At 54.9% G+C, this 27400-nt stretch overlaps 1 protein-coding gene across 1 annotated transcript in view; it reads left to right on the top strand.

Moving 5' to 3' along the window:
- The window catches only part of PLXNA4 (plexin A4), a 362709-nt gene extending 335349 nt beyond the window's left edge, over window positions 1-27360 (top strand). Inside the window, exons 25-31 of the mRNA XM_019452774.2 lie at window positions 9726-9829; window positions 10390-10489; window positions 11624-11814; window positions 12930-13099; window positions 16940-17152; window positions 23702-23852; window positions 25914-27360. Coding sequence (XP_019308319.1) covers window positions 9726-9829; window positions 10390-10489; window positions 11624-11814; window positions 12930-13099; window positions 16940-17152; window positions 23702-23852; window positions 25914-26009 — 1025 coding nt within the window. The 3' untranslated portion in view covers window positions 26010-27360. The remainder of the gene's footprint in view (window positions 1-9725; window positions 9830-10389; window positions 10490-11623; window positions 11815-12929; window positions 13100-16939; window positions 17153-23701; window positions 23853-25913) is intronic.
- Window positions 27361-27400: the final 40 nt, after the last annotated feature.

Genomic DNA, 27400 nt, shown 5'->3' with positions numbered 1-27400 from the left:
AGCTTGGGAGGGGAAGGGGCCGCTTCTTAGCCTTAGAAAATTGCTCCCCTAAAAGGCCTGGAGATGCAAATGCCGGGCAAAGCAGAGCATTAACGAAAAGATGTAAAGCATCCGGCAACCATCGCGGTGAACCATTTGGAGCCAAAGTGGCAGCCTCAGAGCACCTGTGGCTCCTCCCACCCCCCCAAGGCGGAAGGACCTTGCAGCAAAGCAGCCAAGACTGCCCCCCGGGGTGCACATTCTCAAGCAACAGGCTGCTTCCCAGGAGGGGCGGGGTCTCCTGTGACTCACCGCCCACCACGGCTGCCCACGTTTCAGGTCCCGAGACAACAAAGAGGGCACCCCTCCCATGGGAGCTGCTGCTGGGAAGGACCCAGGAGCTACCCTGGAGGGATGAGGCCTCCGACAGCAGGGACAGACAAGGGGGAAAGCCAAAGAAGTAGGGACCTCAGGCGGTTCGAGCCTCAGGGCCCCATCTCCCTGGGGGAGGAGCCTCTTGCTGGACTCCTCATAAAGGCCCCCTGTGGTGGGTGCTTTTCTGAGGAAGGTCCTTTTTTCTATGAGATCCAGGGCTTGGAGCCGCCCCCAAAGCTCTGGCCTTCTTTCTCCCAAAGCCACATTGCATCACAAGGAAATGGGGCCTCCTCAGAGATCCGGATGCTTTTTCCACATGATTCACCTCAGCCTCGTGCCCCCAAGGAGAGTTTTTCCGCATCATGTAGGTGATGGTGCTTGAAACGCCTAAAAGCAATTTACAAATGTAAGGTGTGATTACTATCAAAAATTAATTTATGCCGAAGGGACATAACACATAGGCACGGAGAGGACTCAGACCCACGCTCTGGACAGAGGCAAGAAAGCCAAGCATTCTCCCTTCATCCTCCACCCCCACCCCTGCCCCCCCAGCCCCCATAGGAGGGCATTGGGCCAAGACTTCCTTCCCCCTCCCGATGCCAGCCAGCCCCTGGCAAAGCAGGGACACCTGTCTAAGAACAGCTCAGATGGGGACAAAGACATTTTAAGCCACCCCTGTCACTGTCCTAAGTAAATCCAGCCCCAAACACCTCCTCCTGCCTTTCATCATCACCCCTGGCCTGGCCCCTCATTCCAGACACTTCCATCCACTGCTCCTCAGACTGAAGTTCTCTCACCTCCCCACCCCACCCCCATCCACCCTTTCCCTAGACCTTTCCAGGTGTTAAGCAACCAAGATGGGGAATGTATAAGTCAGGGTTCTCCAGAGAAAGAGAACCAATAGAATGTGCACAGAGAGAGAGGTTTGTTTTAGGGAATGGCTCGCGTGATTATGGAGTCTTAGTCCGTTTGGCCTGCTATCACGTGATACCATAGACTGCATGGCTTATGAAGAGCAGAGATTTCTTTCTCACAGTCCTGGAGTCTGGGAAGTCCAAGATCAAAGTGCTGATAGGTTTGGTGTCTGGTGAAGATCACTTCCCGGTTCATTGGTGATGCCTTCTTAGTGTGTCGTCACATGGCAGAAGGAACAAGAGAGCTCTCTGGGGTCCCTTTGACAAGGGCACTGATTCCATTCATGGGTCTCCACCTTCATGGCCTTTTATTTGACATAGAACCCACCTCCAAATCCCATCGCATTGGGGGTTAGGATTTCAACATGGTAATTTTGGTGGGACTCAACCATTCAGTCTATAGCAAGGGGGCCGGCAAGCCCAATGTCTGCAAGGCCGGCTGGCAGGCTGGAGACGCGGCGAAGAACCCACCCTGCAGTTCAAGTCCAAAGGCCTTCTGCTGGCAGCATTCCTTTTTGCTCACAGGAGGTCAGTCCTTTCTTGTCTTCAGGCCTTCAGCCCAGTGGATGAGGCCCACCTACCTTATGGAGGGCAATTCATTTTACTCAAAGCCCACCGATTCAACTGTTAATCTCATCTAAAACAATTCACAGAAACTTCCAGAGTAACGTCTGACCACATAACTGGATGCCTAGGCCCAGCCAGCTTGACACATAAAATTAACCATCACAGGAGCCAAAATGAAGGACAGGAAGGCCTGCTTTCATTTCCGTCTGTTGGAATCTAGGGAAGGAAGGAAGGAAAGATACCACAGGGCAGGGGTCTGGGGCTGTGCTGGGCAGCTACAACTTCCGGAGCTCTCAAAGCCCAGTGGCAACGGTACCCCACTGTGTTACACACGAGGCTGTCCTCACCACGTTTATGTCCCTTTCCACCCCTGGGGCACTAAACTCTTCCACAAATGTATCAGAAGAGCCTAACTTGGGGCAAGCTCTGTGCCAGGCATGGGATGTACCAGTGTGAGCAGGATGATTTCCTCATTTCTTCACACAGGACACCCCTCCCTCTGAGCCGTGGGACTTTGTCTCAGTAAAATGGAAATCGTTGGTGCCGTTCTGTTCCACGGCACGGGACAGTCCGCCACTCAGAGGCACAATGCCTGGGCCCTGGTCACACAGCAGGAAGGTGGAGAGACCACCCATTTCCTCCCTGTACACTCGCCCCGTGGACCTTGACCTCCAGAGATTCCTCTGGTTTCATGCAAATACTCTCTCATAGCCCCCGGAACTCTGGAATGCTCTGCCACCCCCCCCCACCCCCCCCCCCCGCTCTGTCTTGCCGTTCAAGGTTCAAGTCATGCTGTAAGGATATATATATTTTTTCAAACGAGTAATTCCTGCATGCAATAAAAAGATACACTATCTTCTGAGTGAAATATAAAGAGTTCACAGCAGCTGTCTCCCCAGTTTGCATTTTCCGCTGCAGCTGATAGGAAGGACAGATAAAGATAATGGGATTTTTTTTTCCCTTTCTTCTTTTCACCTCCCTCTCTCCCTGGAAGGTGGAAGTGTAACAAATTGGATTGTGAGTGTGTCTGTCCTTTGTGCTTGGAGCCGGGACCAGGGCACCGGGCTGCCAGGCAGAAGCTGCGAGGGAGAGGTCAGAGCCACCAGCTCTGTCTTGGTGCCGTGCGCCGTGCATATGAACCCCGGGCCCCTTCTCCTCCTCCCCAGTGCCCACCACCTGCCTTCTCCACTCTTCTCTGACCTTGCACACCACAGCCCTGCTGGACGGCCACCGGAGCCTCTGTGTCCCATACTCAAGAATGTCCATTAAGCCCTAGCTCCTGTATCCTAAACTGAGTAGCAGAGCACAGCCTCCTTCTGCCTTCAGCTCTCCAGACTTCTCCCAGATAGCAACAACTCGCCAGTGCAGGGCACTTTACAGTTTACAGAGACCTAGTACCTTAAATGCAGACGGCAAGTTCTACCTGAGAATTTCGTCTACTTCTTATTTTTTTTTTTAATGTTTGTTTATTTATTTTGAGACAGAGAGAGAGCACGCACATGCAAGCAGTGTAGGGGCAGAGAGAAAGGGAGAGAGAGAATCCCAAGCAGGCTCCATGCTATCAGCGCAGAGCCCAAAACGAGACCCGATCTCACGAACCGTGAGATCAGGATCTGAGTTGAAATCAAGAGTGGGGTGCTCAACCGACTGAGCCACCCAGGCGCCCTGGGAATTTCTTCTTTTAAGCACCTCTTGTTGTAGTTCGGTTATTTTATATTTTAGAACTTGCTCTCACAATAAATAAAATACTTCCTTTTTTTCTTTTTTTAAACAAAACATAGTTAGACAGTACCCCCTCCCGTTCCTGGGTCAATTTCCCAACCTTGTTTGCAGTGACACTCTGATCCTGTCATGGCCCCTCCCCGTTCTGCTTTGACTCACGTTCCCTACCCTGCTGAGTTGCTGGGAGTTGAGGGTCCCAGGGTCCCCTGCCAGGTGTCTCCTTGGGGTTCACCGGTCAACAGGTGTGCAGCAGAACCCACGTCTCCTCCAGCCCTCTGCTCAGGGTCCTGTCTTTGGGGGCAGAGCAGGCGCTGTGCAGGTTGGCTGTGCTCCTGGTGAGAGCCTGCTCCCTGTGCCCCCAAGGTGAGACAAGGTGGCCTGGGGTGGCAGCTCAGGCATCCACCGGGAAGGTCCCCTGTGGATCAGGAGGGCTGGCTCAGCCAGTTCTGATGAGTCTGCCTCTTCCCCTGCCCATCTGGGTCAGCCTTTCTCAAAGCTTCTGTGATAGATCTGAGGAGAGGTGCTGATAGGAAGAATGGAAAGGGGGGGGTTGCAAGCCTTGAGCCCCCACCCTAAGGTAAAATGAAGTGCATGCATGAATGTGTGTGTGCATACATCTATGAGTGTGTGCACGCATGTGTATGTGTGCCTGTGCACACACGTGCACACACACACACAAGGGAAAGAGCTTGTGCAGGTTTGTGCTCTACGTAGGGTGTGTCCCTCAACATAGCACCTGCTGGGAGGCAGGGGAACCTCCAGGAGCCAGGCCAGTGATGTGCTTGGGGCCACTGCCTCCTTCCAGGGATTTCCTGCACCCGAATCCCTCCCTCGTCTATGCCCCAGCTTCCAGCTATTCCCTCAGCCACCTTCTCAAAACCTGGGGGACATGCTGTGGTGCTCCTATCTCCTCTTCCCTGAGAATTTCCAAGCACTGTGTGGTCTATCTCCTGAACACCCCCTACGTCTGTACCCCAGTCCCTACTGCTTAGCTCGGGCCCTCACCATCTGCCTTGGCCAAGGGCAGCCATTCTTGGTGGGGCTTCCTACCTCTGTGTCCTTCAAGAGCTCCCCCCTTCTCATCCACCCCGTCTCCCTGCCCTGGAGCTCACCCCCAGATGCCTTAGCCTGGCTTGCCAGATCTTTCTTACCCCACTTCTGCCTTGCACATGGCTCTCCGGCCTCCCAGCCCCTCCTTTCCACTGTCTCCCAAACTGACACACATCTACGGGTCCCCAGAAGCATCACATAAGTGGCATCTTCGGACCAGAGCACCCGTCCTCCTGGCCGCCCAGCCCTCAGCCCAACAGCCATCCCTGGACCCCCCCCCCCCAGACGCTGCTCATTCTCCCCCCTACCCCCCCGCCGATCCCAGGGCCCCCGATTCATCCTGCTTCCCCACGGCCTTCCCCTAGAGAGCCCTTCAGGAGCCAGGGCTTCAGTCTGATGAAGCGTCATGTTGTGCTAGCACAGGGCCTGGCACGCTGTGGGCACTGAGCAGACGGTGCTGGAGTGGGTGAGTGTGAATGGGGCTCTGAGGTTTCCTGGATCTGGATTTTCAGCACGGGGGCCGCAGGAGATGCGTCTTCCCAGATGTGCTGGTCCAGAGCGTGCCCTGTCTCAAGATTCTCTGGGGCCATCCCTGAGCTCAGTGTCTCCTATCATTTGGTGTCTGGAGGTGTTTTCTGGTCCCTCCCTGTGCCCCAAGGGCAGGCAAAGCTGTGTGGAGGCTACACCCTCACCCGGAGGATGCTGGCCATCAGCCCAGCTGTCCCATCACCCCTCAGCTATTCTAACAGGGCCACCTCGTACATACATAGCAAGGTGTGGACACAAAAGAGAGATATTTTTAGCACCGTTTTTATAGGCAAGACAGAAGGAGCCTATCTGGTGAAGAGAGTGCTGGACTTGGGATTGAGAGGCCTGGTTCTATTGATTTGCATTACTGTCATTAACACTGAGCGTGTGTCGAATATACAACAATACACAGGGCGCAAAATGAGATATGTCCTCGCTCAGGGGCTTCCTGAGGATGACCTAGCCAGCCACACGCTGCCAAGGGCACGAGGCCGCTGTCCTTCAGATCTGAAGGTGGCAGGCCTGCCTTACCCTTAACCAGTGCATCCGGCCCTTGGGTTCCTCACTGCTGGGCAAGGAGGGTATTTCCGGAAGCCAGCTATGGCCTGCGAAGGGTGGACACTCTGAGATGGGGAGAAGCCAGCTGCTTTGGCCTTTGACCTTGTCCCTTCCTGGTTCTGGCATGACTCCGTAGAGCTCCAGCTCCTGCCTCTGTTGAGACAAGGTCACGAAGCTATGCAAGAGGACTCCAGAAAGCCGAGCCCATGTCTGCTCTCCTGATTTCCTGGAGACTTTCCGTGATGAGTCTGGGAAGAAAAGAGAGACCATGGCTGATGTGGATGAGGGATTTCAGGAAAGGAAGGAAAGTGTAACACAGAAGCAGAAATGTGTTCAGGCCAGCAGGTAAAACTAAGGACTCCGGCCAAGAAGAGTGAGTTTTAGGAATGAGTTCCCAGGTTAGCCCAGGTTAAATTACTCGGCACGGGGCAATCCCCTGCCTTCCTGCTGCACTCCGAGCCCCCGCCTCCGCTGGGGGTCAGCTTGGCCGGCTCCCCATGGCCTGGTTCTTTCTTGTAGCCCAGGGCTGGCGTTGCCAAAACCAGGCTCCCTCCTCCCTGGGTTTCCATCCATTAGGACTGATTTGGGGGCGGGACAGAGAAGTTCACTGTTTTATCTTCCTTCTATTTCAGCGGGATGGAAAGCAAATCCAAGTTTTCTCTCTTTTTTTTTTTTTTAAGTTTATTTTTATTTATCTTTGAGAGAGAAATAGAGAGTGAGTGGGGCAGGGGCAGAGAGCGAGGAGACAGAATCCCAAGCTCTGACAGCCCAGAGCCCGATGCGGGGTTCGAACTCACAAACCGTGAGATCACAACCTGAGTTGGACGCTTAACCGATTGAGCCACTCAGGTGGCCCACCTCCCCCGGTTTTTCGGTGTAAGAGGTAACGAGAAGAAACAGGTTCAAGAGATCTAAAAAGCAGGGCGAAGTGCTCCCCTTGATTCCAGCTCACCAACCTCATGTTGGCACCTGGGGGAATATTCATAACTTTTTGAGATAACTGCGAAAAGACGTGGCTTTATGGAAAGGAAGCTGCTGGGGCCTGAGGGCCACTGCCTTCTCGGGTTCGTAGAGCTCCCACGTCTAGAGAACACGCAGGGCATGCACAAGGGCTCCTCTCATGTCACTGTATCCAGATGACCTAGTCCAGCGTCCTGCCCAGAGAAGGAGCCCAGTTAGTGCCCGTGGAAGAGAACTCCGCTGGTTATCAGAAGGAGCAGTGGCCTGCGGATAAGGACTTCATCTGTCTTCCCAACCTGTTTCTCTAATTTCCTGGTCATAACACTGGAAGAATGAGTGACAATAATTTGAGACAACTTTCCTTCTGGTACTGGCTATGCCTGGCTGTGTTTCTGAAGAGTTCAGATCAACCTTTGACCCAGGTTGCTAAGAGAGTAGTTCACAGTTCCCCTTTAACTGCAACTCACTGCCCACTGTGAGCACCAACACAGAGGCAGAAAATTCTTTCGTACTGCCTAGAAAATAGGCCATCATCACTCACTCGCTCATTCTTCTCCTTCCTTCCTTCATTCATTCACTTATTCATTACTCTTTTAATAAATACTCATCAAGTACGTACTGTGTCCCTGGTGCTGGGCCAGCACTGCTGGTAGACATTTAGCAACATCAAATTTTTGTACTCCCAAGGACAAGCCATCATTCCTTGACTGCCCTGGGGGAAGCATAGCCATACTCTGCCCTACTTTTTTTTCAGTTGGGGACACAGATACAGACTGATTTTCATTTGCTTACATAATTATTGGACATGACTCAGAAACAAGGCTGCTGAGTACAGCTGCACAGGCTGCGCACTGCACAATTTCAAGGGGAGTTGTGCAACCGGGAAGCGTTCCATCGGTCTCCAGAATCAGTCACCAGCTCTCATGGCTTAGTCCATCAGGCTGTGTGGCTTGTTCAGATCCTACTGAGATGTGCTACAGCTCCATCAGCAAACAATGCCAGTGTAGCTGCTAAACCGGAAAGCTGGTCCCCATCTAGTCCTGGCAAGCCCACAGCCACTTCAGTGGAAGAGACCTTCTTCTCCCTTAGGAGAAGCCAGTGGACCTAATATCCCAGCCAGTGGGCCTAATATCCAGAGTCCTCCCCTCCTTCTCCCCCAATCCCTGTGTGGGAGAATGTAGAACACTGTCTTCCGTGCCCCCAAGCTGTCTCTGTACTGTTCCCGCCATGCAGCCTCTGACTTAATGGCCCTGGTGCTATTCACCAGGCAAGCAGGAGAGACCCAGGAGGCTTTGTCTTTTGGGACTGGGGTAGAGCATGCCAACTGCCATATTTCTTAGCCCCAGGCTGTATCAACTGGCTGACCAGCTGCCAGATATCCTACTTCGTGTTCCCCACCACTCAAAAATGCGTGCATCCGCACATACCCACATAAAATGAAAAACAAAAACAAAAAAAAAAACACAACCAACAACACACTGCCCTCGAGGTGCCTCAGTGGGGCATTTCCCTTTAGTCTATTACCCTACCTGCCCCGAGGCTCTAATCCTTGCGCTCAACTCCAGCCATGCCTTCAACGGCACTAAGTGATAGGCAGTGCCCAGGGACCTTCACTCCAGTGAACAGGCACCATTAGCCTCATGCTCTTATTCCTCGGGCGGCCTGATGCTACATGAAGCTTTAAACCAGGCAGCAGACAAGCCCACGACCTCGAGCAGGGACTGGGGTATTATGAGCATCTCTGCTGCCCCTCAGGGCAGGCAGCTCTCTTTCTGGGCCTGTCTTTCATCCACAGCACTGGTCATGCCAAGTGCACAAGGCAGGGAGGAATCGGTGCCCTCTGCACCGCAGATGTGGCCAGTCATGGGCCCACAGCTCAGCCTTGACCGGAGGGGACAGCGGGGCTGGGGGTGGGGTCTGAATCGGGTCTCTGTAAGCCATAGGAGAATCCACAGCGGGGTCAGGCAGGGATGTCAGGTGACTCCAGCCCCCGACTGTGCTCCGTGAATCCCAGGGCTCTTGCACGTTTCAGAAGTACTGGCGTCTGTGCGGCGTTGAGCGAGGTCGTGATTGCCTGGAAGCCAGATTCGTGGCTTCCTGGCTGGAACACATGTTGCATTTGAATTTAAAAGGCCGTTTTTTCCTCTCTGGTGTGTGTATGTGAACATACGTGCGTGTGTGGGTGTGCACGTGCCCCTGCACACGAGAGCTGGCGTGCACCTGGGTCTCCGTGCGCACACATCTCAAGACTGGAATGTGCACTTCTTCGTCTGCATGTGATTTGTACCATGGGTGGTGATGGCAGTTTGGTTGATGGGAAACAGTCCCCTGCTTCCCCGTGCGGGAGCCATCAGAGAGCCTGTGTGTCGGTGGTGTCTGGGCCCCCGAGGAGAATGTATGGATAGAAGTATATACCTAAAGCATCAAATAATGAGGTGTTGGATAGATCACCAAGACACAGCTATTCACATTAAGTCCGTGGGGATGGGGCTGGTCCCGGGCACGAGAATGGGTTTTGCTGATCCCTCCACGTGCATTTACCCGGACTCCCTGCCAAGGGTGCGACCTACCTCCCAGCTTTCAGGTGCAGGACACAGCCCTGCAACAGGACCAGGGTGCACAGAGACTGAACCTGCAGCCTCTCCTTAGCTCTGAGACCTTGCAATCGAGCAAATGAGCCTGTGGCGGTGATGATGCCGCCTGGCATTTACTTAGCGTTCTTAAATGCTTTGACCTGCCTCATTCACTCAGCCAGTTTTTATAAGCACTGCTCACGGATGTGGCCGCTCGCAGCGGACAGGTGAGCAGGGGAGGACAGGGGATGTTATCCCACTTGTGGCACACAGTGCGTTGGGATGAGAACCGGGGCTGGAACCCAGGGCGCCTCTGCACTGAGAGCTTCTGCACCCCTCTTCAGGGAGTGTCTCGTAACACCTGTTGGTCCACGGATGCACCCTGGAGATCATGCATTGTAGGTGCCCGCACAGGGGTCCTTGGGAGCACCGCAGGGAGCTGTCCTTGGGAGCACAGGGGCCCGAGGGCCTCTCTGAGATGCATCTGCTCTCCCTACAGAGTGGCGACAAGGAAGCGGGGCGAGGATGATCCTACAGGATGAAGACATCACCACCAAGATTGAGAATGACTGGAAGAGACTGAACACGCTGGCTCATTACCAGGTGGGGTGACTGCACAGGAGGGATGGGGCTGGTAACCTGCCGTTCCCTCAGAGTCTCAGTCCTTGAAGGAGAGGGTCACCCTGAGGCCGGACACCAAGCCCTGCAGCCACCTCTCCACCGGCACTTCTGATCCCTTAGCGACCCAGGGAAACTTGGTGTCCGTCAGCCAGGAAACCTTGACCTCTTTGGAAATGGGATGCCAATATGCGCACTTCTGGCAGGGTGTGCTTCCGGCGGGGTATGGGCAAGTCTGCAAGAAAAGGCCTTTCTTGGATGATCCCTGGGGCGTAAGGCCGGGTGCTCTCCCAGGGAAGCATCGGGATGGAGGGTGCTGGTGAGACGCTCTTGCCAGAGTTGCTCTAAGAGTTAGCCACGGCATAGGATGCTATTCAGCGTTCAGGTCTGTCTTGTTTCATCGAAGAAAGCTGACCGCCTCCAAAGCCCCCCTGTTCTTGGTGAGGCACTGATTGCCCCCGAGATCCAAGTAAATTCCTGTTGTCCTTATTTCCTCAGGGGGCAGAGTTTCTGTGCCCAGTCTCTTGTAAGCCTTTTCCTTGTAGGTGCCAGATGGTTCTGTGGTGGCTTTAGTGTCCAAGCAGGTGACAGCCTACAATGCCGTGAACAACTCCACAGTCTCCAGGACCTCGGCAAGTAAATATGGTGAGTTCTGCCAATCGTCCTGGGGAGGAGAGGATGCCCGAGCTTGTTGTGAGGATCGTCACATTAACAGCACCGCTGAACAACACTGGACCCCCGCACAGGGAGGGGGAGAGGGAGGCGGGCAGGCTGACCACGGCTGGGGAGAGCCCAAATGGGGAGGAGTCTCCTCGTTCTGGAACTCTGGCGCAGGAACAGGACCTTCAGCCTTGAAAACAAGAAGAAAATCTAACCTTCACGAGCACCTCACAGTCTACGACGCGGTGCTTTCATTTTTGTGGTCTTCATTATCGCACGTCATGTTCGTGACAATCAGCGAATTAAATAATTATTATTTCCCCCTATTATGCAGATTAGCAAATTATAACTCAGATGCTCAGAAGCTACACAACACGTAAAGGTCACACGGTTATGAAGCGGCTGAGGGAAGGTGCAGACCCAGGGCTCCAGCTCCGGGGTGCGGGGTGGGGAGAGGATGCTGGGTCCGGGCCGGGGTCCCCCGGTGCAGCCCTGTTCTGCCTCCACCTGTGTGCTTTGGGGCCAGCTGCCTGACCGCCGTAAGACCTGGTTCTCTTACCAGCAAAACTGGAGAGGAAAAAAATGACCAATTCCCCAGGATCACTGTGAAAAGTCAGTAGTAAACATACAGTGGTGCCCGCACACAGTAGGACCTTTTCTGCTCCACACCCGTTTCGCCACAGCCCACAGCAAGCCAGTGGGAAGATCTGGCCCAGGCCAGACGGGAGGATGCAGGTAAGCAGGTGACAAGGTGATCACTCGGCTGCTCCACGGCATTAAGGGAAACACAGCACACGTCCTGAGACATCACCTCAGAACCCTTACCAGGAAAAGTGTAACGACGGACAGGCTGATAGTCTTACAAATTGAATAATTAAGGGCTGGAGAGATGCAGGTACAGGAGGGGGAGGAATCTCAGCGGGCCAAGTAGCCGCGGAGGGCTTCCCGGACGTGGCGGGAAAAGCATCCCACTCGCAGGGAATGGACCGACGCAAGGCAGGCAGCCAGCAGCACCCGCAGATTGCAGGCAGGATCAGACGGTATTGGCCACGGCCGGAATGGGGGGCGTGTGATGGGTCACGGAAGGGCCTCACACACGCGGGGTCATTGCCTTGGCAGAAAACATGATCCGATACACCGGCAGTCCTGACAGCCTCCGCTCGCGCACACCCATGATCACCCCCGACCTGGAGAGCGGAGTCAAGATGTGGCATCTGGTGAAGAACCACGAGCACGGGGACCAGAAGGAGGGCGACCGGGGGAGCAAGATGGTGTCTGAAATCTATCTGACGCGTCTGCTGGCCACGAAGGTATGGGGCTTCAGACGGGCTTCGGGGCACGTGTGGGGTGTGGGAAGGAACGTCGTCAGCCCACAGAAATGCCAAGCTGGCGGATGCCTAGCATCTGTGCTCGCCCCACCCGTTATCCACTCAGCCCCAGTGCTCTTTCCCAGCACCGAAACTCAGAATCCTCAACCTCGCGCTTCAGGCAAGCCCCACACGTGCATCGGTGTGCAGCCCAAAGCACTGCTTCCATCCTGCTCTGTGCCCCGTTCCCAAATATGGAGACACTAGCCACATCTGTTCGTGTTCTTCTGTCATGCCTGTGAGAGAATGCCTCCTTCTCAAGGGTGTCACATACAACCCCAATGAGGCAAAGTGGGGCTCCATCAGTGACTTTCCAGGCACCATTTCTTCTTTTTTTTAATGTTTTTATTTATTTTTGAGACAGAGAGAGACAGAGCATGAGCGGGGGAGGGGCAGAGAGAGAGAGGGAGACACAGAATCCGAAGCAGGCTCCAGGCTCCGAGCGGTCAGCCCAGAGCCCGACGCGGGGCTCGAACTCACGGACCGCAAGATCGTGACCTGAGCCGAAGTCGGACGCTCAACCGACCGAGCCACCCAGGCGCCCTTCCAGGCACCATTTCTGATCCCGGTTCTGGGAACATTGTGTGCCTGCGCTCAGCCCTTCGCTTGTGAGGCTGGCCTCTGCTCTGAGCTCTGCAGAGCTGACTGTGTAACTGCTCATCAGCCAGCGTGAATGATGCCCAAACAAAACCAGCAGATTGTGTTTGTCTGCTCCGACCGAGTGAGTTGTTCGTTAGCATTTGTGAAAAGTGCTAAAATAACACCACCAAAGGGTGTTAAACCAACCCATGTTGTTGGCAGAGGAAGGCTCGCTTAGGTCCAGTCATCAGCATTATGTCTATTTTCCACGTGCACGGGAAATTTAAAGCTGTTGGAGGAAGGTGAAGACGGTGGGAGACTTGATGCAGGCACTTGCCCGGCCTCCCCGCTCTCCCCCTCCCCAGCAGGCCACGCACCCTGCCCTCCCTGCCCCTCTCCTGGTCTGCCGGGCAGATCCGAGACCCTGTCCTGAGAGCTCCCTGGGTGGAGCTGTGTTCTGAACCAGTCCCCCTCCGCAGGGCACGCTGCAGAAGTTTGTGGACGACCTGTTCGAGACCATCTTCAGCACGGCGCACCGGGGCTCGGCCCTGCCCCTGGCCATCAAGTACATGTTCGACTTCCTGGACGAACAGGCCGACAAACACGGCATCCACGACCCGCACGTCCGCCACACCTGGAAGAGCAACTGGTGAGGGAGGCCGCCGCCCCCGCTTCCTCCGCAGGGACCCGGAGCAGGCCCTGCGTCTGGGCCTCCCTGCCCTCTCCTACTGCGTCCGCGCTGGCTTCCTCTCTCACTTCCCTCCACCCAAAGCATCCTTGTTTCCTATCCATCAGTCGGGCAGGTTGCAGACACTTATTGAACCAAGTAAGTGAGCGAAAACTTAACGCGCCAAATGTTGCCACCAGACCCCTGTCACACCCAGAGTATGCCCGACACTGTGCCTGGTGTGTGCACACACGGTCAGGCACGGCCACCGCCCTCGGTGGGCTGACAGGCGTGGGTAAGAGACAGGCAGGTGGCTGTTGGGACAGGGAGGCCGAAGATGCACGCATGCAACCAATTCTAGAGGCAGCACCTCAAGCACGGTTGTGACCTGAGAGTCGTCTAGGCGAACAAAAGGTGTGTTTCCGTTCTATTCGAGAAGCAAGGGTCTTCCCTTCTGCCAGACTCGTCTCCCCAACTCCCCTTGGGGAAGAGACCTTCCCATACCTGCTTTGTCCTGCTTTGAGGAAGCAGGACTCTCTGAGCCCTGACACCCTAGATGTCTCCACTGTGGTTCCTGTGTCCTTGAACAGAGGCCCTCCTTTCCCTTCGTGGGTGTACACTCTGTGTTTCCATTTGAGGCTGCAAGGTCAGACATCAGTATTCAGCACTTGGTGTGGAACCTCGCACAAAGCCGTGGCTCGATAAATATTGATGAAGATGTAGGACCAAGGTGGTCTCTATCTGAGGGCTCTGTCTCAGGCCAGGCCGGCTTGTATTTGGTCCCATCAGTTCCAGAATTGCCTCCCTGGAGCTTTTCGACAGTCCCTGTCCCAGGTTGTTCTTCCCCAGAACGTTCTTCCAAGGCAGCACAAGCCTGCTGCCCAGCACCTGCGGCCGACAGCCGGGACGGGCCCGGCTCTAGGGCTCGGCCAGGCACCCCGGCAGCCAGCCTGGAGCCCCAGACCAAACACGGATCACGGCAGGAGTCAGAAGTGGCACTAAAACCTCACTTAACGTCATCTGCTCTGGCTTCTCCTCTCTTTCGCCTGAAGAGTAGTGCGATCTCTGCTGAAACTGGAAATGCGGGCAGGAACAGAGGTTTGGACCATAGCACTAAAGAGTTGGGTTTACGCCCCCATTAATTCTGGGTGAGAGATCTTGCACTGCCGAGTTCCTGCACCCTTTCTGAAATAAGACGGTTAGACTCCGGATTCCTCAGGGGCACGGGGTGAAGGCTCTTCCCTGCTGAAGGCCTGCCAGCCTGGTCTGGGTAAGAGTGCTGTGAGTTCTGCCCATCCCCTTAGCGCGGCTCTGCAAAGCCGTTCCGTGGGCCATGTCCCTGACCTACCCGGTCTGCTTCTCCCTGCCAGTCAGTCTTCCTACTCCCCACCTCATCCGAATGTTAGCAGACTCCACAACACAAAGAATGCTCTGCCCAGCCCAGCTCTTGGGCCTGGCTGTGGAGGGCTGGTATTTCCAAAACACTCAAACACCCCTACATGCCCTCGTAGCCCCTCACCAGCAGACCACCTGAAATGGTATCTAAATCATTCGTCTTCAGCCCATACTTTGGCTGGGGTGAGCACCCCGCCCCCTGCCGCCCTCCAAGGATGCCATAATGCCCTTGGCGTGGGGCCAACCTTCCCTTCACACCAGCTCCTCCCAGTACTCTGGTGTCATCACAAGGAACCCCAGGGCGGTCGTCCGCAGTACCCGGCTCGAGTTCTCTCACCCAAGGACATGTGCCCCCTGACCCTGCTCACTGCCCAGGCAAGAAGCAGTTCGTCTGGGAATTATGAGATCTGCATCATGACTTAGAGTTCATCGTCCCTGAGTAAACAAAAAGATGATTGCTCGATTCCTGGCCAGAGTTGTAACTCACCTTCTCCCCACCCGCTTCCTCCACGTTCCCCTACCTTTTCTCTTTGAAATAAACCTCCTGCTCATTTAGCCTGAGTGGCTGCAATCAACCAGAGATTAGTGCCACCACCAATGTTAATAATATGCTAATATTTCATTAGGCAGGAGCCTCGGTGTGGTGCCCCGGTGCCCCCGTTTGATTTGCCTGTCAGCACAAGTGGCGTAAGCAAGGGAAACGACTGTGTAGCAGACATTAGACTCCCCGAGACCGTCTTCTGGATGAGACGCCCAGAAACAGGAAGGTGTGGACAGACCCCATGGGCGGAGCAGCCTGGAGTCCGTGCAGGGCTCTGACCCCAGCTGTCACGGTCTCCCCTGGGCAGCTATGATGACCCTGACTTTCACCGTGTGTTGCAACGTTCCGTGTCACCCCCTTATTTCCTAGTCCCTATTTCAAAGGACGAAACAAGTGCCACTTAACGTTGTCAGATCTCAGTGCTGCCCGAGATCTGACAGTCCTGTGCTGCACATTTTGTAGGAACGTAATACTTGCTGGTCGATCGGCAGTCTTGAATATGAGGTCTTACTGTAGTTCAGCATCTGTTGTATGGAGGTACCGGCCACTGGGAGATGCAACAAATAGAAATGTATTGTACTCGCCAGATTGAAGTAAGTAATTCAAAGCGCTGAAGTTTCAAGAGGCGAGTCAAACACACATAGGAACGCTGTAACTATTACCAACAGTGAGAACAGCTACCAAAGCAATAAAACTTCGGGGCAGAAGGCAGGAGGTGAGGAGGAGGTGGGGGGCAGAGGGAGGGAAGCAAGCGATCCCTTGCTTGGTGCCATCCCGCTTCCTTACCTGCATCTCAGTAGGCCGGATGGAAGCCACAGGATGCGAGAGCCGGCAGAGTGTGGCCAAAGGGGACAGGGGACAGGTCTCTCCCAACCTCCCTTTCTGGCAACAGAGAGCGTGACTTGTGTTTATCAGACCACACTGCAGTTTTTCTCCTCTTTGGCTTGGTTGAGGTGACTCCTCTCCTGCTTCCTCCAGGTTACTCCAGCTAAGGAATGCATCTGTGTCTTTAAAACTCAGACCATCTAGTGTCTTTCCCTCCGTGAAGACTTTCTGAACACTTCCCTCTGCATAGACTCGGTGACGCCTCCCTGTGTCCCACATCAGACCCTGCCTGTCCTTGGGTTCCAGCACTGATAGCTCTCAGAGCACATACTTGGTGGCAGGCCTGACTCCCCCACGAACCCACCAGAAAGCTGGCTTCTTGAGGGCAGAGGATGTGTCCCGTTCCCACTGTATCCCCAGTTGTTAGCGTGCTGCCTGGTATGCAGTAGGCGCTCAGTGCAAGAAAGAGGGAGGGAAACACAAGGGGACAGATGAAGGGCTGTGAATGTGGGTTTCTAAGCACGCCGGCTCAGGGAGGAGAAATTAGCTACACTTCAACTGCTCAGCCCCAGTGCCTTCACCACGTAGGGTCAAACTGTGCTGTCAGGCAGGGAGGAAGGATGTGCTCTCTTCCGGGTCATACCGTGGATGGCAGAGAATAAGATACAAAGCCTGTATTCCAGGCTATTCTTTAAGGTTTGCCGATTGGATGTGCATTATATCCGGCATAGGGGGTGGACAGTGGAATAGAGTCAGAAACTCCACTTTATAGCACCCACACTGGCTGCCTCTGAGCCCAAGCCTTGTGCTGCCAGGGAAGGTTGTAGTCCTGCAGTCTTCAGGCTGGGCATCAAGCCCTCCCCAGTGCCCATCAACATTTGAGCTGTGGGTGGAGTAGTCAGCCTTGCTGATCCTCAGTTTCCTGGCAGGTATTAGTGGCATAGGCTTTGCTTTTAAGAACAATCGGTTCTCAGCCTTTTCTCTTTCCCCAGAGAACTCTCCAGGCCACGCCACACCCCCTGCCCTCTCTTCCTGACCATCTGCCTCTTCCCTCCACACAGCCTACCCCTGCGGTTTTGGGTCAACATGATCAAGAACCCTCAGTTTGTGTTTGACATCCATAAGAACAGCATCACGGACGCCTGCCTCTCCGTGGTGGCCCAGACCTTCATGGACTCCTGCTCCACATCAGAGCACCGACTGGGCAAGGACTCCCCTTCCAACAAGCTGCTCTATGCCAAGGACATCCCCAGCTACAAGAACTGGGTGGAGAGGTGAGTGCTGGGCCCGGGAGCCAAGGTAGGACCCCTTGCTGAGCAGGCAACTGCCCTTGATTTGGGGTCCCCTCGCCTCCAAAATGGGCTGGTGCTTACGGACGGGTCATTCACAGAGCCCGATCCTGCAATTGGCAATACCCACACCCGCACGTCCCCATTGGTATTGTCAGCTGAAACAAGACCCCAGGGAACCTGGCTGGACATAGCCTCTGTGCTCGGCTTCCCTGCATGGAGGGTCCCAGATCTTAATGGCCGAAACGCCTTCAGGCCCAGGAAGGAAATCCAGTTCCTGCTCTAACCCCCACCAAAACAAAACAGAACAAACAAACAAACAAACAAACGCTCAAGGAACCAAATAACATCTTGGCACAGGAAGTCTGGAGTCCTCTACCCATCTGTCGCTGTCTATCCAGTAAGCCTCTCTCCACATTCTGTGGGGATGTCGTTCTCATTCTGACACTTCTGACTGCCCCAGACCCTTGACCCTCACAAGATGAGCTCTTGATGCCCTGTGCCCTGCAGTGCTTTCTCAGCCATTGTAGCCATGGCCTTAGTCATGGTCTCACACATTGGGCCAGTTGTAAGCTGGGGAGCCCATCTTCATGCAAAGCTAACTCATGGTAAAGAACATTAATGGTGTGTCTGGGCCAATCGGCTCCAGGTAGCAAACACCTGAGCTAGGCAACCAGCCAAAGCCTTATTTATTTATTCATCACCGTAGTCCTGTGTCCAAGAGGATAGGATTAGAACCTCATTTTCTGCCCATGAAAGCGAAGAAATATACATTCAGAAAGGCCAAGATGAGAGGTGATCCCCAAACTCAACTAACTCCTACTTTTGTACCATCAGTGATGCTTCTAGTCGGGGCCTCTGCCAACCTCTGTGGTGCCTCTTTGTGAATTCAAGAAGGTGCCCTTTCCTAGCGGAGGATGTAACTCCAAGCCAGGTGCATGGTTTGTTGAATGATGGACTGGTTGTCAGCCCAAGCACCTCTGTGCAGTGAACAGCCTGCACAACTCCACAGGGCAGTCCTGATTTTAGACTCCCTTTCTCTTGTTACCATGAAGCTCAGATTTGGTGCCTTTATTAAGAGTAAAAGATGCCAGAAATTGTTCTTGACTTAGTAACTGAAGACAAAATGAACAGTATCATTTCACCCATGGGAAAGAGACAGTCTCCATCTTCCTACTTGAAAATTGCCTTCCCTTGTAAAGAGGGACCAAGAGTGGAGTCTTGGCCACCTCAGTAACATAGTTCTGCTAGAAAGCATTGAGTTTTGTTTTTCCTCTCCCCTCTGTTCTTTGATATCCTCCCTACCCCTTCCTGCTGATGCATGTGCTGGGCATCAGTCTTGGCCGTCAGAGAGAGAGAGCTCTCGTGTCCTTGTATCTCTTGATGTCTGAGTCACTAGGAGAGGCTCTCAGCTCCCTCCACATAGATGGTGGCCCATTCTTCTGAAGGCAGAGCTGCCAGGAACGAGCCCTCCCCTGTGGTCACCGGCCCTTCAGCAAAGATAGAGAGGAGAAAGGCAACAGCAGGGCTCTGGTTATCCCAGCACGGGTCACGGCACTAGGACCTCAGGCAGGGAGCGAGGAAGCAGGGGTGTGGAGGGCTGGAGGCGTTTATGAAACACCTGCAGAGAGGACCCTCCCCAGGACACGGCTAGCTAGTCAGAGGTGAGAATAACGCGTGCGCGGGGCTAACGGTCTTCCTTCCGCCTGGTGCTAAATGAAATTTGTGCCACGCAGCTGCTACAGGTCATGAGTAACCCCAGTCCATTTGGTTATTTTTAGGAGTGGCTTGATGGTTTCCATTCCTTATCCCGCCAGTTTCTTAGCAACCGGTGGTACTCTAGGGAGAGTCATCTCTCACTAGCTTGAGATCCCACCCAAACCCTTTCTCCTCTCATTCTGGGATGAAGTACAGGGACGGAGGGATCGGGAGACACAGCGTGAGCAGGTCTGGAGATCAAGTCTAGAGTGCTTCTTCCCTTGGTGACGGATGGATGAACTCCACTGTCACTCGCGAGTTGCCTGGCCTCCGAGGTTGTCTGCCTGCCGGAAGGTGAAGTCGAGCAGCACAGAACTCGCTCGGGGTGCGCAGCAAGCCTGGTCCCCCACCTTGGCCCACCACAGGCACCGGCAGCATGCAGTTCAGAGGAACGACGGTAGAACCCAGCCTCTCATGGCCAGCGCTTACCCACAATGCTATTGGCTGGCATCTCCCACTGCACACTCCCAGTCTTTGCCGCCTCCGTCCAAGTATGCGGGCTTTTGCTTATGGCCACATCTAGAGAAAGGGCAAAGGCCCTCCTGGCCCCCGGTAGCCATCTTAAACCGCTACACTCCTCTTACAGAGTCACCGAGAACAGTGTGTCGTGACCAGTTATAGTTCCTATTTCATTAGCAATAGCAGTAAAATTTGCACGTCGCGGGGGGGGGGCGGTGATTTCCTCTCCGCTTAAATTGGAGGAGGCTCAAGGTTATTCCTGTGGCCGCGTTAGCCTTTCTCACCTGCCCTCAGGGCTTTGCAGGTAGGGCTGAGCGGAGCGGAATCGCAGCCGACCCGCTCAGAACCGGACTGGGGTGCGCCACACATTTCAGGGCCATCTGTCACATGTGTCACAGTGTGAAAAAGGTTAAGAATTTTGAATATTTAAAAATGCCTCTTAGGAAGCCATCCATTCAAAACATAAAATGGTGACAGTTCACCCTGGGAGCAATACCAGAGGTGAAGTATAGACATTTCATTAACTTATTCATCAGTCCATGGGTCAAACATTTACGGTCTCCATCAGAAGCGTATGGGGCACTCGGGATATATTACACTTGATCCTTCCCTTGTGGCTCTCGTGGTCAAGGAGGACACACAGACAGGCCCTCAGCAAACCCCGTGGAGCTGTGATCATGCGGCTGGGGGAGTGAGAGCCTGATTCTGCTGGGCCTGGAGAGGTCCGTGAGAGGTTCTCAGAGATAAAGATTTCTGTGCGGGGCCTTCAGGCTCTAGATGCTTCTCATATCTACACCTTCATCCTCGAGGTGTTTGGAGGGATGACAAAACTTTGTTCTTCTAAGAGTTCAGGGCATTAGAGACCACCTTCTTGATCACTGGAGCCATCCAAAGGCAGAGATGAGACACCCACCATCACTCACTGGGCCCATCCCCTAGAAACCCACAGACAGACCGCTACAGACGGGCCGACAGTGAGACATTCAGCATTCCAGGGCCCTGTCCTTTATAACAGCTCCCCAACGACCCACAAGGGTACTGGCATCCCATCTGATGTGAACAAACTCAGCAAAGAAAGCTGAGTAGGGCCGGTGGTGGGACCCAGACCTCGTCAGCAGGCCGGACCTTGGCCAGCTGGGAGCGGGGGGTGGTCTTGGGGGACTTTCCAAGTGTCAGTCCCTTTTGAAGGGGCTCACCTGCAGGCAGAAATCCCATGGGAGGAAGTTCAAGTACAGGAGCCCAAGCTGACCTCTCCCTTCCTCACTGCACAACCTGCTGATAAGAATACTTGTTTGAAGCTCATGAATATGGGGCATAATTGCATTCTTCACAATCAATAAGCCTTCTCAGTGGCGGAGCCCGGCGCAAAGGCCAGCCCAGCGGGAGCTGAGAAGGAAGCAATTGCCCACACAGCCGGGGAATCCAGGGCAAGGTCATTACTGGGCTCAAGGGGTGCTGACAAGGCCAGGGAGAGAGGTGGGGCACAGCCCTGGATGGAAGCGAAGAGAGGTCAAGGCAGGGTCACATGCCTTGTTGGGTGGATGGTCCCGGCTAGCACCAGGCAAGGCTGGGGTCAAGACCCAGGCAGAGTGTTAGCTGGACCACAAACGCCACACTCATCTGGGAAATCGAGCTGTCCGGGGCCACTCAGCTCAGCTGTTCAGTACTTGCTGAAGATGAAGACATGTGGTTGGTCCATTCAGGGGCTAGTGTGTGGCCTCAGATGTGCATTGGTCCAATCCAGTGCCCTCCGCATGTAGGCAACAGAGGAGAGACTGGGCCACTCTGTGCAGAAAGGACCTCACTGTTAGAATAACGCAAAGCCATCCGGGTGGCTCACCACCCATTTCTTCAGGTGAGAAGGTTGGAGCCCCTGCCCTCGCCCCACTCCGCTCCCAACCCCTCCCTCCCTCTCTTTCTCACACACAGACACATTTGTAAATTCTCTCTTTGGAGAAATGGACTGGGCTTCTGGCACACACCAAGGCAAGCCATGTTAAAGGGACAGAGTGTTGGGCGTCTGCTGTTTGCGGTGGAGACAGTGGTCCCTAACTTGGACCCACAGGAGGCATCCCAGGGTGCAGGGTGCAGGACAGACCATCCATCTACCTGTGAGAAGTTTCACAGGTAGTTTCCTGTCAGAAATGGCAGGAGTCTTTGCTTCTGAAGACAGTCATGTCCTGTCAGTGAGGACCTGGGTTTTTCACCCCAGTCTCTCTGACCATCTACTGGTGACAGAGTATAACTGTCGGGAGGAAGGTCTGGACCCAGGCATGTTAGCAGAGATGTGCCTGGTTGCTGGCCGTGGAGAAGCCAGGGAGGTCCTCTGTTCGTGGTTTTCCCCAAAATGACCTGATGACATAGCCCTTGACCCCACAAACACATGTACCTCGGCAAGTGTGAAGAGACAATGGTGCATAGCTCCTTAGGAGGGGCGGGGGTGGGACCGTCACGGAAAGCCCTAGGTCTCCACTATAAAATGGAGCATTGGCATTTATTGCCTTCCAGAAATAGTGTCAATGAATCGAGTCTCTCGCTGGAACGTTTATACCTGGAATGTCATTAAATCACCCAGAACCCTGAGGAATCTGAGGATGTTTAGGGGGTGGACCGCAGGTCTGGAAGAGAGTGGGCCCATCTGGGATGGAGTGAAGGAACCAAATTGCACCAGGACAGGGAACGGAGGGCACTGAATGTGAGAAGCGGTGGGGGTGGGGGGGCACCCACACTAGACGAAGGTTGTGAAGGATGAAGTCCAGGTGAGGCAGGGGGCAGGCCGGCCTCCTCTGAGGCCGCAGGCTCCTCTGAGAAAGGTCATTCCATTACACTCTTGTCCCCAGGCCCAGACCTCCCGCCAAAATGCAATCAGCTCAACAAAGCAGTTGGCGAGCGTGTCTGTGTGTGGCTGGCTTTCTGAGGTCAGAGGAGGCCCCCTCCGACCGGCTCCCTCCCTTGCCAGCGCTCTCTGCTTTCATCTCCCTCCCTCTGCCTCCCTCGGAAGGTTTCCAGAATGAACGACGGGTCTGCGGTCACAGCAAGGCCGTGGCTTGGGGCAGGGTGGCCATCACCGCCCTCACTGGCCCAGGAATGCTCTGGCAGCAGATTGAACTGGCATCCCACTGCGAGCCTCTGAGCGTGATGGCTCGAGGAACACAAGAGTGCCACGTGTGCCGGGCTGTCCCCGAACTCCTCGGCCTGGACTGGGGGAGGTGGAGGTGTGGGCATGGCAGAGGATCTATGGATTCATGGTCTCGGTGCACTGAGGGATTCGGGCCAGGGTGAGACTGTTCCAGAGCCCCCGAAGATGCCACTACACTCGCCTGGTCAAGCCCAGTTCTGGGACTGCCCAGGGCCTGTCATTGGTACCTGCGCCTACACAGCTCGCCAGTGCCCCACGTGCCTCAGCCTGGTCCCTGCAACCCCCACCCCCCACCCCGGTGATCCCATCACCCTCCTCTGTTCTAGATGCTCAGGCTTGCTTTCACCGGCTCCGAAGCCGTAAGCATTCAGCTGCAGGCCGAGCTGGGATGACCGAGACTCCTGGGTGCTCCCCCGCTGCCCTGATGGCTCCCTGCTTTTGTAGGTCCCTGGCCCCTTTTATGTGGCCCACAGTGAGCAGGCAGCTGGGGAGGGGGGTATAGCTGTCTCTGGGGGGCACCGGGGCCCTTATCTTCCTCATTAGGAAGCCGCACCACTCCCCTCTGGCGGAGAGGTTGGGGTTTGCCGCATAAAATGTCAAATTGCAGAAATTAAAAATGTAAATGCTGGCATCTAATTAGCCCGTTGACAGCAGCACACAGCTGCAAGTGACAGTGACTGATTGCCTTCTGCCAGCCTCTCTCCCCAAGCAGCCCCCGGCCCCGCCCTTCTCCCGGGTAACCCCCCAGAGAGGGGAGGGCATCGAGGCAGAGCAACTGCTTCGAAGAGCCTTTGGGCACTGGGGGCGGGGGGGGGGGGGACAGCCCTTGCGTCTGTGGGAGAAGGGGTCAGAAGGACACCAGAGACATACTGGACCACACTTTGGTGGCCGGGAGCAAGGCCCATGCAGGAGACGGCTCCTCCGTAGTCCTGCTTCCAGCCCAGTTCACCCTCTGCCCAGGTCTGGGCCACATCCCTTCCCTCTGCGCCCCCTGCATCCAGAGCTGTAGAGGGGCTCTCCGGGGCCAGACCCTGAAGCACACGCAGGAGAGAGCCCACCAGGTCCCCAGGGGATCACGCACAGGCATCCACTGGCCCCAGTGCTGGGAGGATCCATCTGTCCTCGACTCGTGCGTGCACGGCTCCAGCTCCTTTCTTCCGCACTCCCTTCCCTGGTAGGTATTACTCGGACATCGGGAAGATGCCGGCCATCAGCGACCAGGACATGAACGCATACCTGGCCGAGCAGTCCCGGATGCACATGAATGAGTTCAACGCCATGAGCGCACTCTCGGAGATCTTCTCCTACGTGGGCAAGTACAGCGAGGAGGTGAGCCCACCCTGCCCGGCGCCTGCTGGGAAGGACAGGGAAGCTATGGAAAAATCCCCGCCTGTGGCAATCTCTGTGCACAAGAGCACGGGAACCCCAGACCACGCTCTGTGTCTGCTGGGGAAGCTGTCTGTCGCCCTGGATTTGGGGGCTCTGTGCCACAGATGGGGATCGTAGGAATGCCCCATTCTGTAAATTCCGCATTAATCCCGTTCTCAGATATTTAGATAAAGTGTCTGTTTCTTTCCTTTTCTTTTTAAAATTCTTATTTCTTCCCTGCTTGTCCCTCCTTTTATTTTTCCCTTTTCGCTCTCTGATCTAATCCTCTTTAAACAAGCAGTTTCCCACTCTCATGGCAGGCTGAATGGTATGGTATGGTATGGTGGGATAGAACAGGACAGGACGGGATAGGACAGGACAGGATGGGACAGGATCAGAACAGAACAGATACAGAGCAGAGTGGAATGGCATCTATTTTACTTGCTGTGTTCCCCAGGTGGAAAATCTCACCTGGGGTCATTGCCACCGCAGACACTGCCTTCTTCCTGGCCAGTACAGAGGTGCTTCCAGATTTCTTAGTCATGCAGGCTTAGCCCAAGTGGGTTCAGAATCCAGGCTCCCTCTGTCTGAGCAGCAGCATAACCACCTTCTCCTTGAGCAGAAGGCGGTAACAGGAGCTAAAGCCAGTGCCCCCCTTCTCTGCCTCCTCTCTATCTTGTCACTGAGAGAGGGTCTAGGAACCCCAGGCTAAGGAGGGAGCCCCAGCAGGCCACGAGCAGCATAGTGCTATGAACGCCAAGTGCAGGGGAAGCCAGCCGTGAGTCCCTCAGGGGAGGGACCGAGACTGCAGGCCATTGCTGGTCTGGGGCAAAGTTTTCACCTGTCCGTGGCCACGTGAGAGAAGTAAGGACGATGCGGAGTGTGTTAGGGTGGGAGTGTAACGGCCTCATCTTGGAAGGACTGCCCTTTAGTCTACAAGGACACTCATCTGCTCGTGGTATGAAAATGTCCCATCCTCGTGAAATGCTGGTGCCAGTAACCGGCAGTTCTTGGCCAGCTAAGAAGTTGGCAATCCCATCTTGGTCTCCCCCATTAAAACTGCACTAAGTGGGCCAAGAAATCCAAGGCTCTAGGAGCCTCCCTTCGAGCCTTCACCCTCCTCCGCCTCCCTGCCCCTCAGCCCCAGCACCGGCACGAGCATGCCTGTTTGTCTCACGCACCCCTTGTGGAGCAGACTTTGTGGGAAGGGCACACACGTGTGTTCTGTGACTCTGTCCTCTGCACTGGAGCAGCCCACGCGGGGACCAATAGTTCCCCCATTTTACAGACGAGGCAGTGAGGGTTCAGAGAGGTGACATGTTTTGCCCCAGATCACCTCGCTAGAAACTGGTTATTCAATCCCGTATCTCCTGAGTCTGAGTCATATTCTAACACATTTTCCATCGTGTTCCACAGTTGCTCACCGTCACTGTCCTCAACCAACCATCTGATCTCAGAAAAGGCTTTGGCAGACTTTGTCATGAGGTGCTGATGACCAGGAAAGCTTGAGATAGGGCTCTTTGAAGGATATTTGTTTGATAATGCACAGTGAAGCCAAACGACTTTCTAAATGTGGGACGTGGGGCTTCGTGATGCTGATAAGGAAGATATTCCTTTTTTTGGATGAAGGGTGGGATTTCTTAATATCTGTGAGGTCCCATTCCCCAGAGACACAGGGCACCGGACTTTACAGGGGTCACTTGTTAACCTGCAGGTCACTGGCACATCTTTGCACAGGTGTCTTCGGCCCACTGCCAGCTGTCTTCCGTGGACAGTGAAGTGCACACATTTATTCAGACATGCTGATGTAGGTGCTGACACCCTGAGCTCACTGACACAGGGCTACCCACACACTGCACCCCGCGCCCGCGTTAGCCAGTTAGCCAGGCTGCCTGCTGACCCAGCAACGTTCCGTGTGCATCTGCACATACACATGGCTTCCCAAGCCTGACCGCACCCGCCCCAAGAACGCGAACGTGAACGCACAGACTCGTAACCCCCCTGTTCTTGGCCCTTCAACAGATCCTCGGACCTCTGGACCATGACGACCAGTGTGGGAAGCAGAAACTGGCCTACAAACTAGAACAAGTCATAACCCTCATGAGCTTAGACAGCTGAGAACCGTCCTTCCAGGGCCCCTGGGGGGAGGGACACACCAAGCCGTGCCTCAGTCTAGATTATCATCTTTACCAAGTGCAAGTTCCGACTGGCGTCAGCAGCATCCCCTGAGCAGCGCTGTCTCTCTCTCCGCCTCTTTGCGTCTCTCCCTTCTCCCTGCATCCCTTCTCTCTCAGTTGCTCTGCCAACACGACCGAACCACACCGCCACCCCTCAGTTAGTCCAGGATGGCCAGGCTCAGGCGAGGGGCCCAGCCAGAAGATACCAGAGGGGCTCTCTTTACCGGGTGAGCCCAGGCGTCAGCAGCGGGGCCCGAAAGATGGCCGAGGAGCCGCGGAGAGAGGACGTTCCTGTGCTGCTGCTCCCCCCTCGGTCCCCTGGGCCGGACCTTGGTCTAGGGAAGAGGCAATGAGCTCAGTATTATCTTCACTGGGAAGACATCACCTGGCTCTCTCCCTTCTCACATTTCCACCTCCAGGGGGTCTGTCCGTGTGTGGCTCTGTTGTAACTGTGAGAATGGCCACAGCTCCTGCATGGCCAGAGTGGGGGCAGGGGTGAGGAGCTGGGAGGTGCTTTTCAAGCTGCCTCTCACTTGTTGTGTTGGTGTCCCGAGGCTTCCTGGTCCCCTTCCGGTCTTCTTGGAGCCCTTCCAAGTGCTCCTAGGGACCTGCCTGTCCCCTCTCCTCCCCTGTCTGTGGAAAGCCAGACAGGAGAAACAGCAGTTACCTTCCACGATGGAGAGCCTCCAGACCTTCTGGTCTGGCTCAAAGGGGCAGAAACATAACATGGAGGGGGAGAAAGGGAAAGAGAGTTGCATACATCCTGGAAGCAGAATTTGTTTTTCATTCACGCCCCCCCCCCCAAGTGCAAGTGAAGCACGCCCATGGTCATGGGTCTGATCGATTGCCAGATCTTCGATGCTGTCCAGAGAAAGCACCTGCATCCTCCTTGGTTGGCGCTCATCAAGGGTCAATGTAAAATGCAGAGTACATCCAGGAGATTCTACCTCCAGCCGCCTTTATGGCTCCGTCCTCACCACCCTTCCTGAGAACTCTAGAGAATGCTGGGGCAGAGAGCTGAGCCCCTGCCCCCCCCTGCAGAGCCTGGTGCCATTGCTACGCAGATGACTTTGTCATTCCACTGTCCAGACCTCCTTGGCGATGACTCCTTCAACATCCTCTGTCTCCTCAGTCACTGCCCTTCCTCACCTCCTCCCCAGTCATTATGGAAAGAATCACACTCAAGCACAGCCTCATGGAGCCAAACCAAAATGCCAGCCAAACTCAGCCCCCAGCTTGCCATGTCCGGGACGGACCGAGAACTCTAGCTGAAGGACGTGGCCAGCAGCGACAGAAGAGACATACAATGGACCTCAGCCCTGGCGTCTGTTT

This window comes from Panthera pardus, unplaced genomic scaffold, assembly GCF_024362965.1.
Source record: "Panthera pardus isolate Hobbes unplaced genomic scaffold, ASM2436296v1 HiC_scaffold_8, whole genome shotgun sequence".
NCBI classification, from domain to species: Eukaryota; Metazoa; Chordata; class Mammalia; order Carnivora; family Felidae; genus Panthera; species Panthera pardus.
This window is presented reverse-complemented; position numbering and strand designations above follow the sequence as displayed.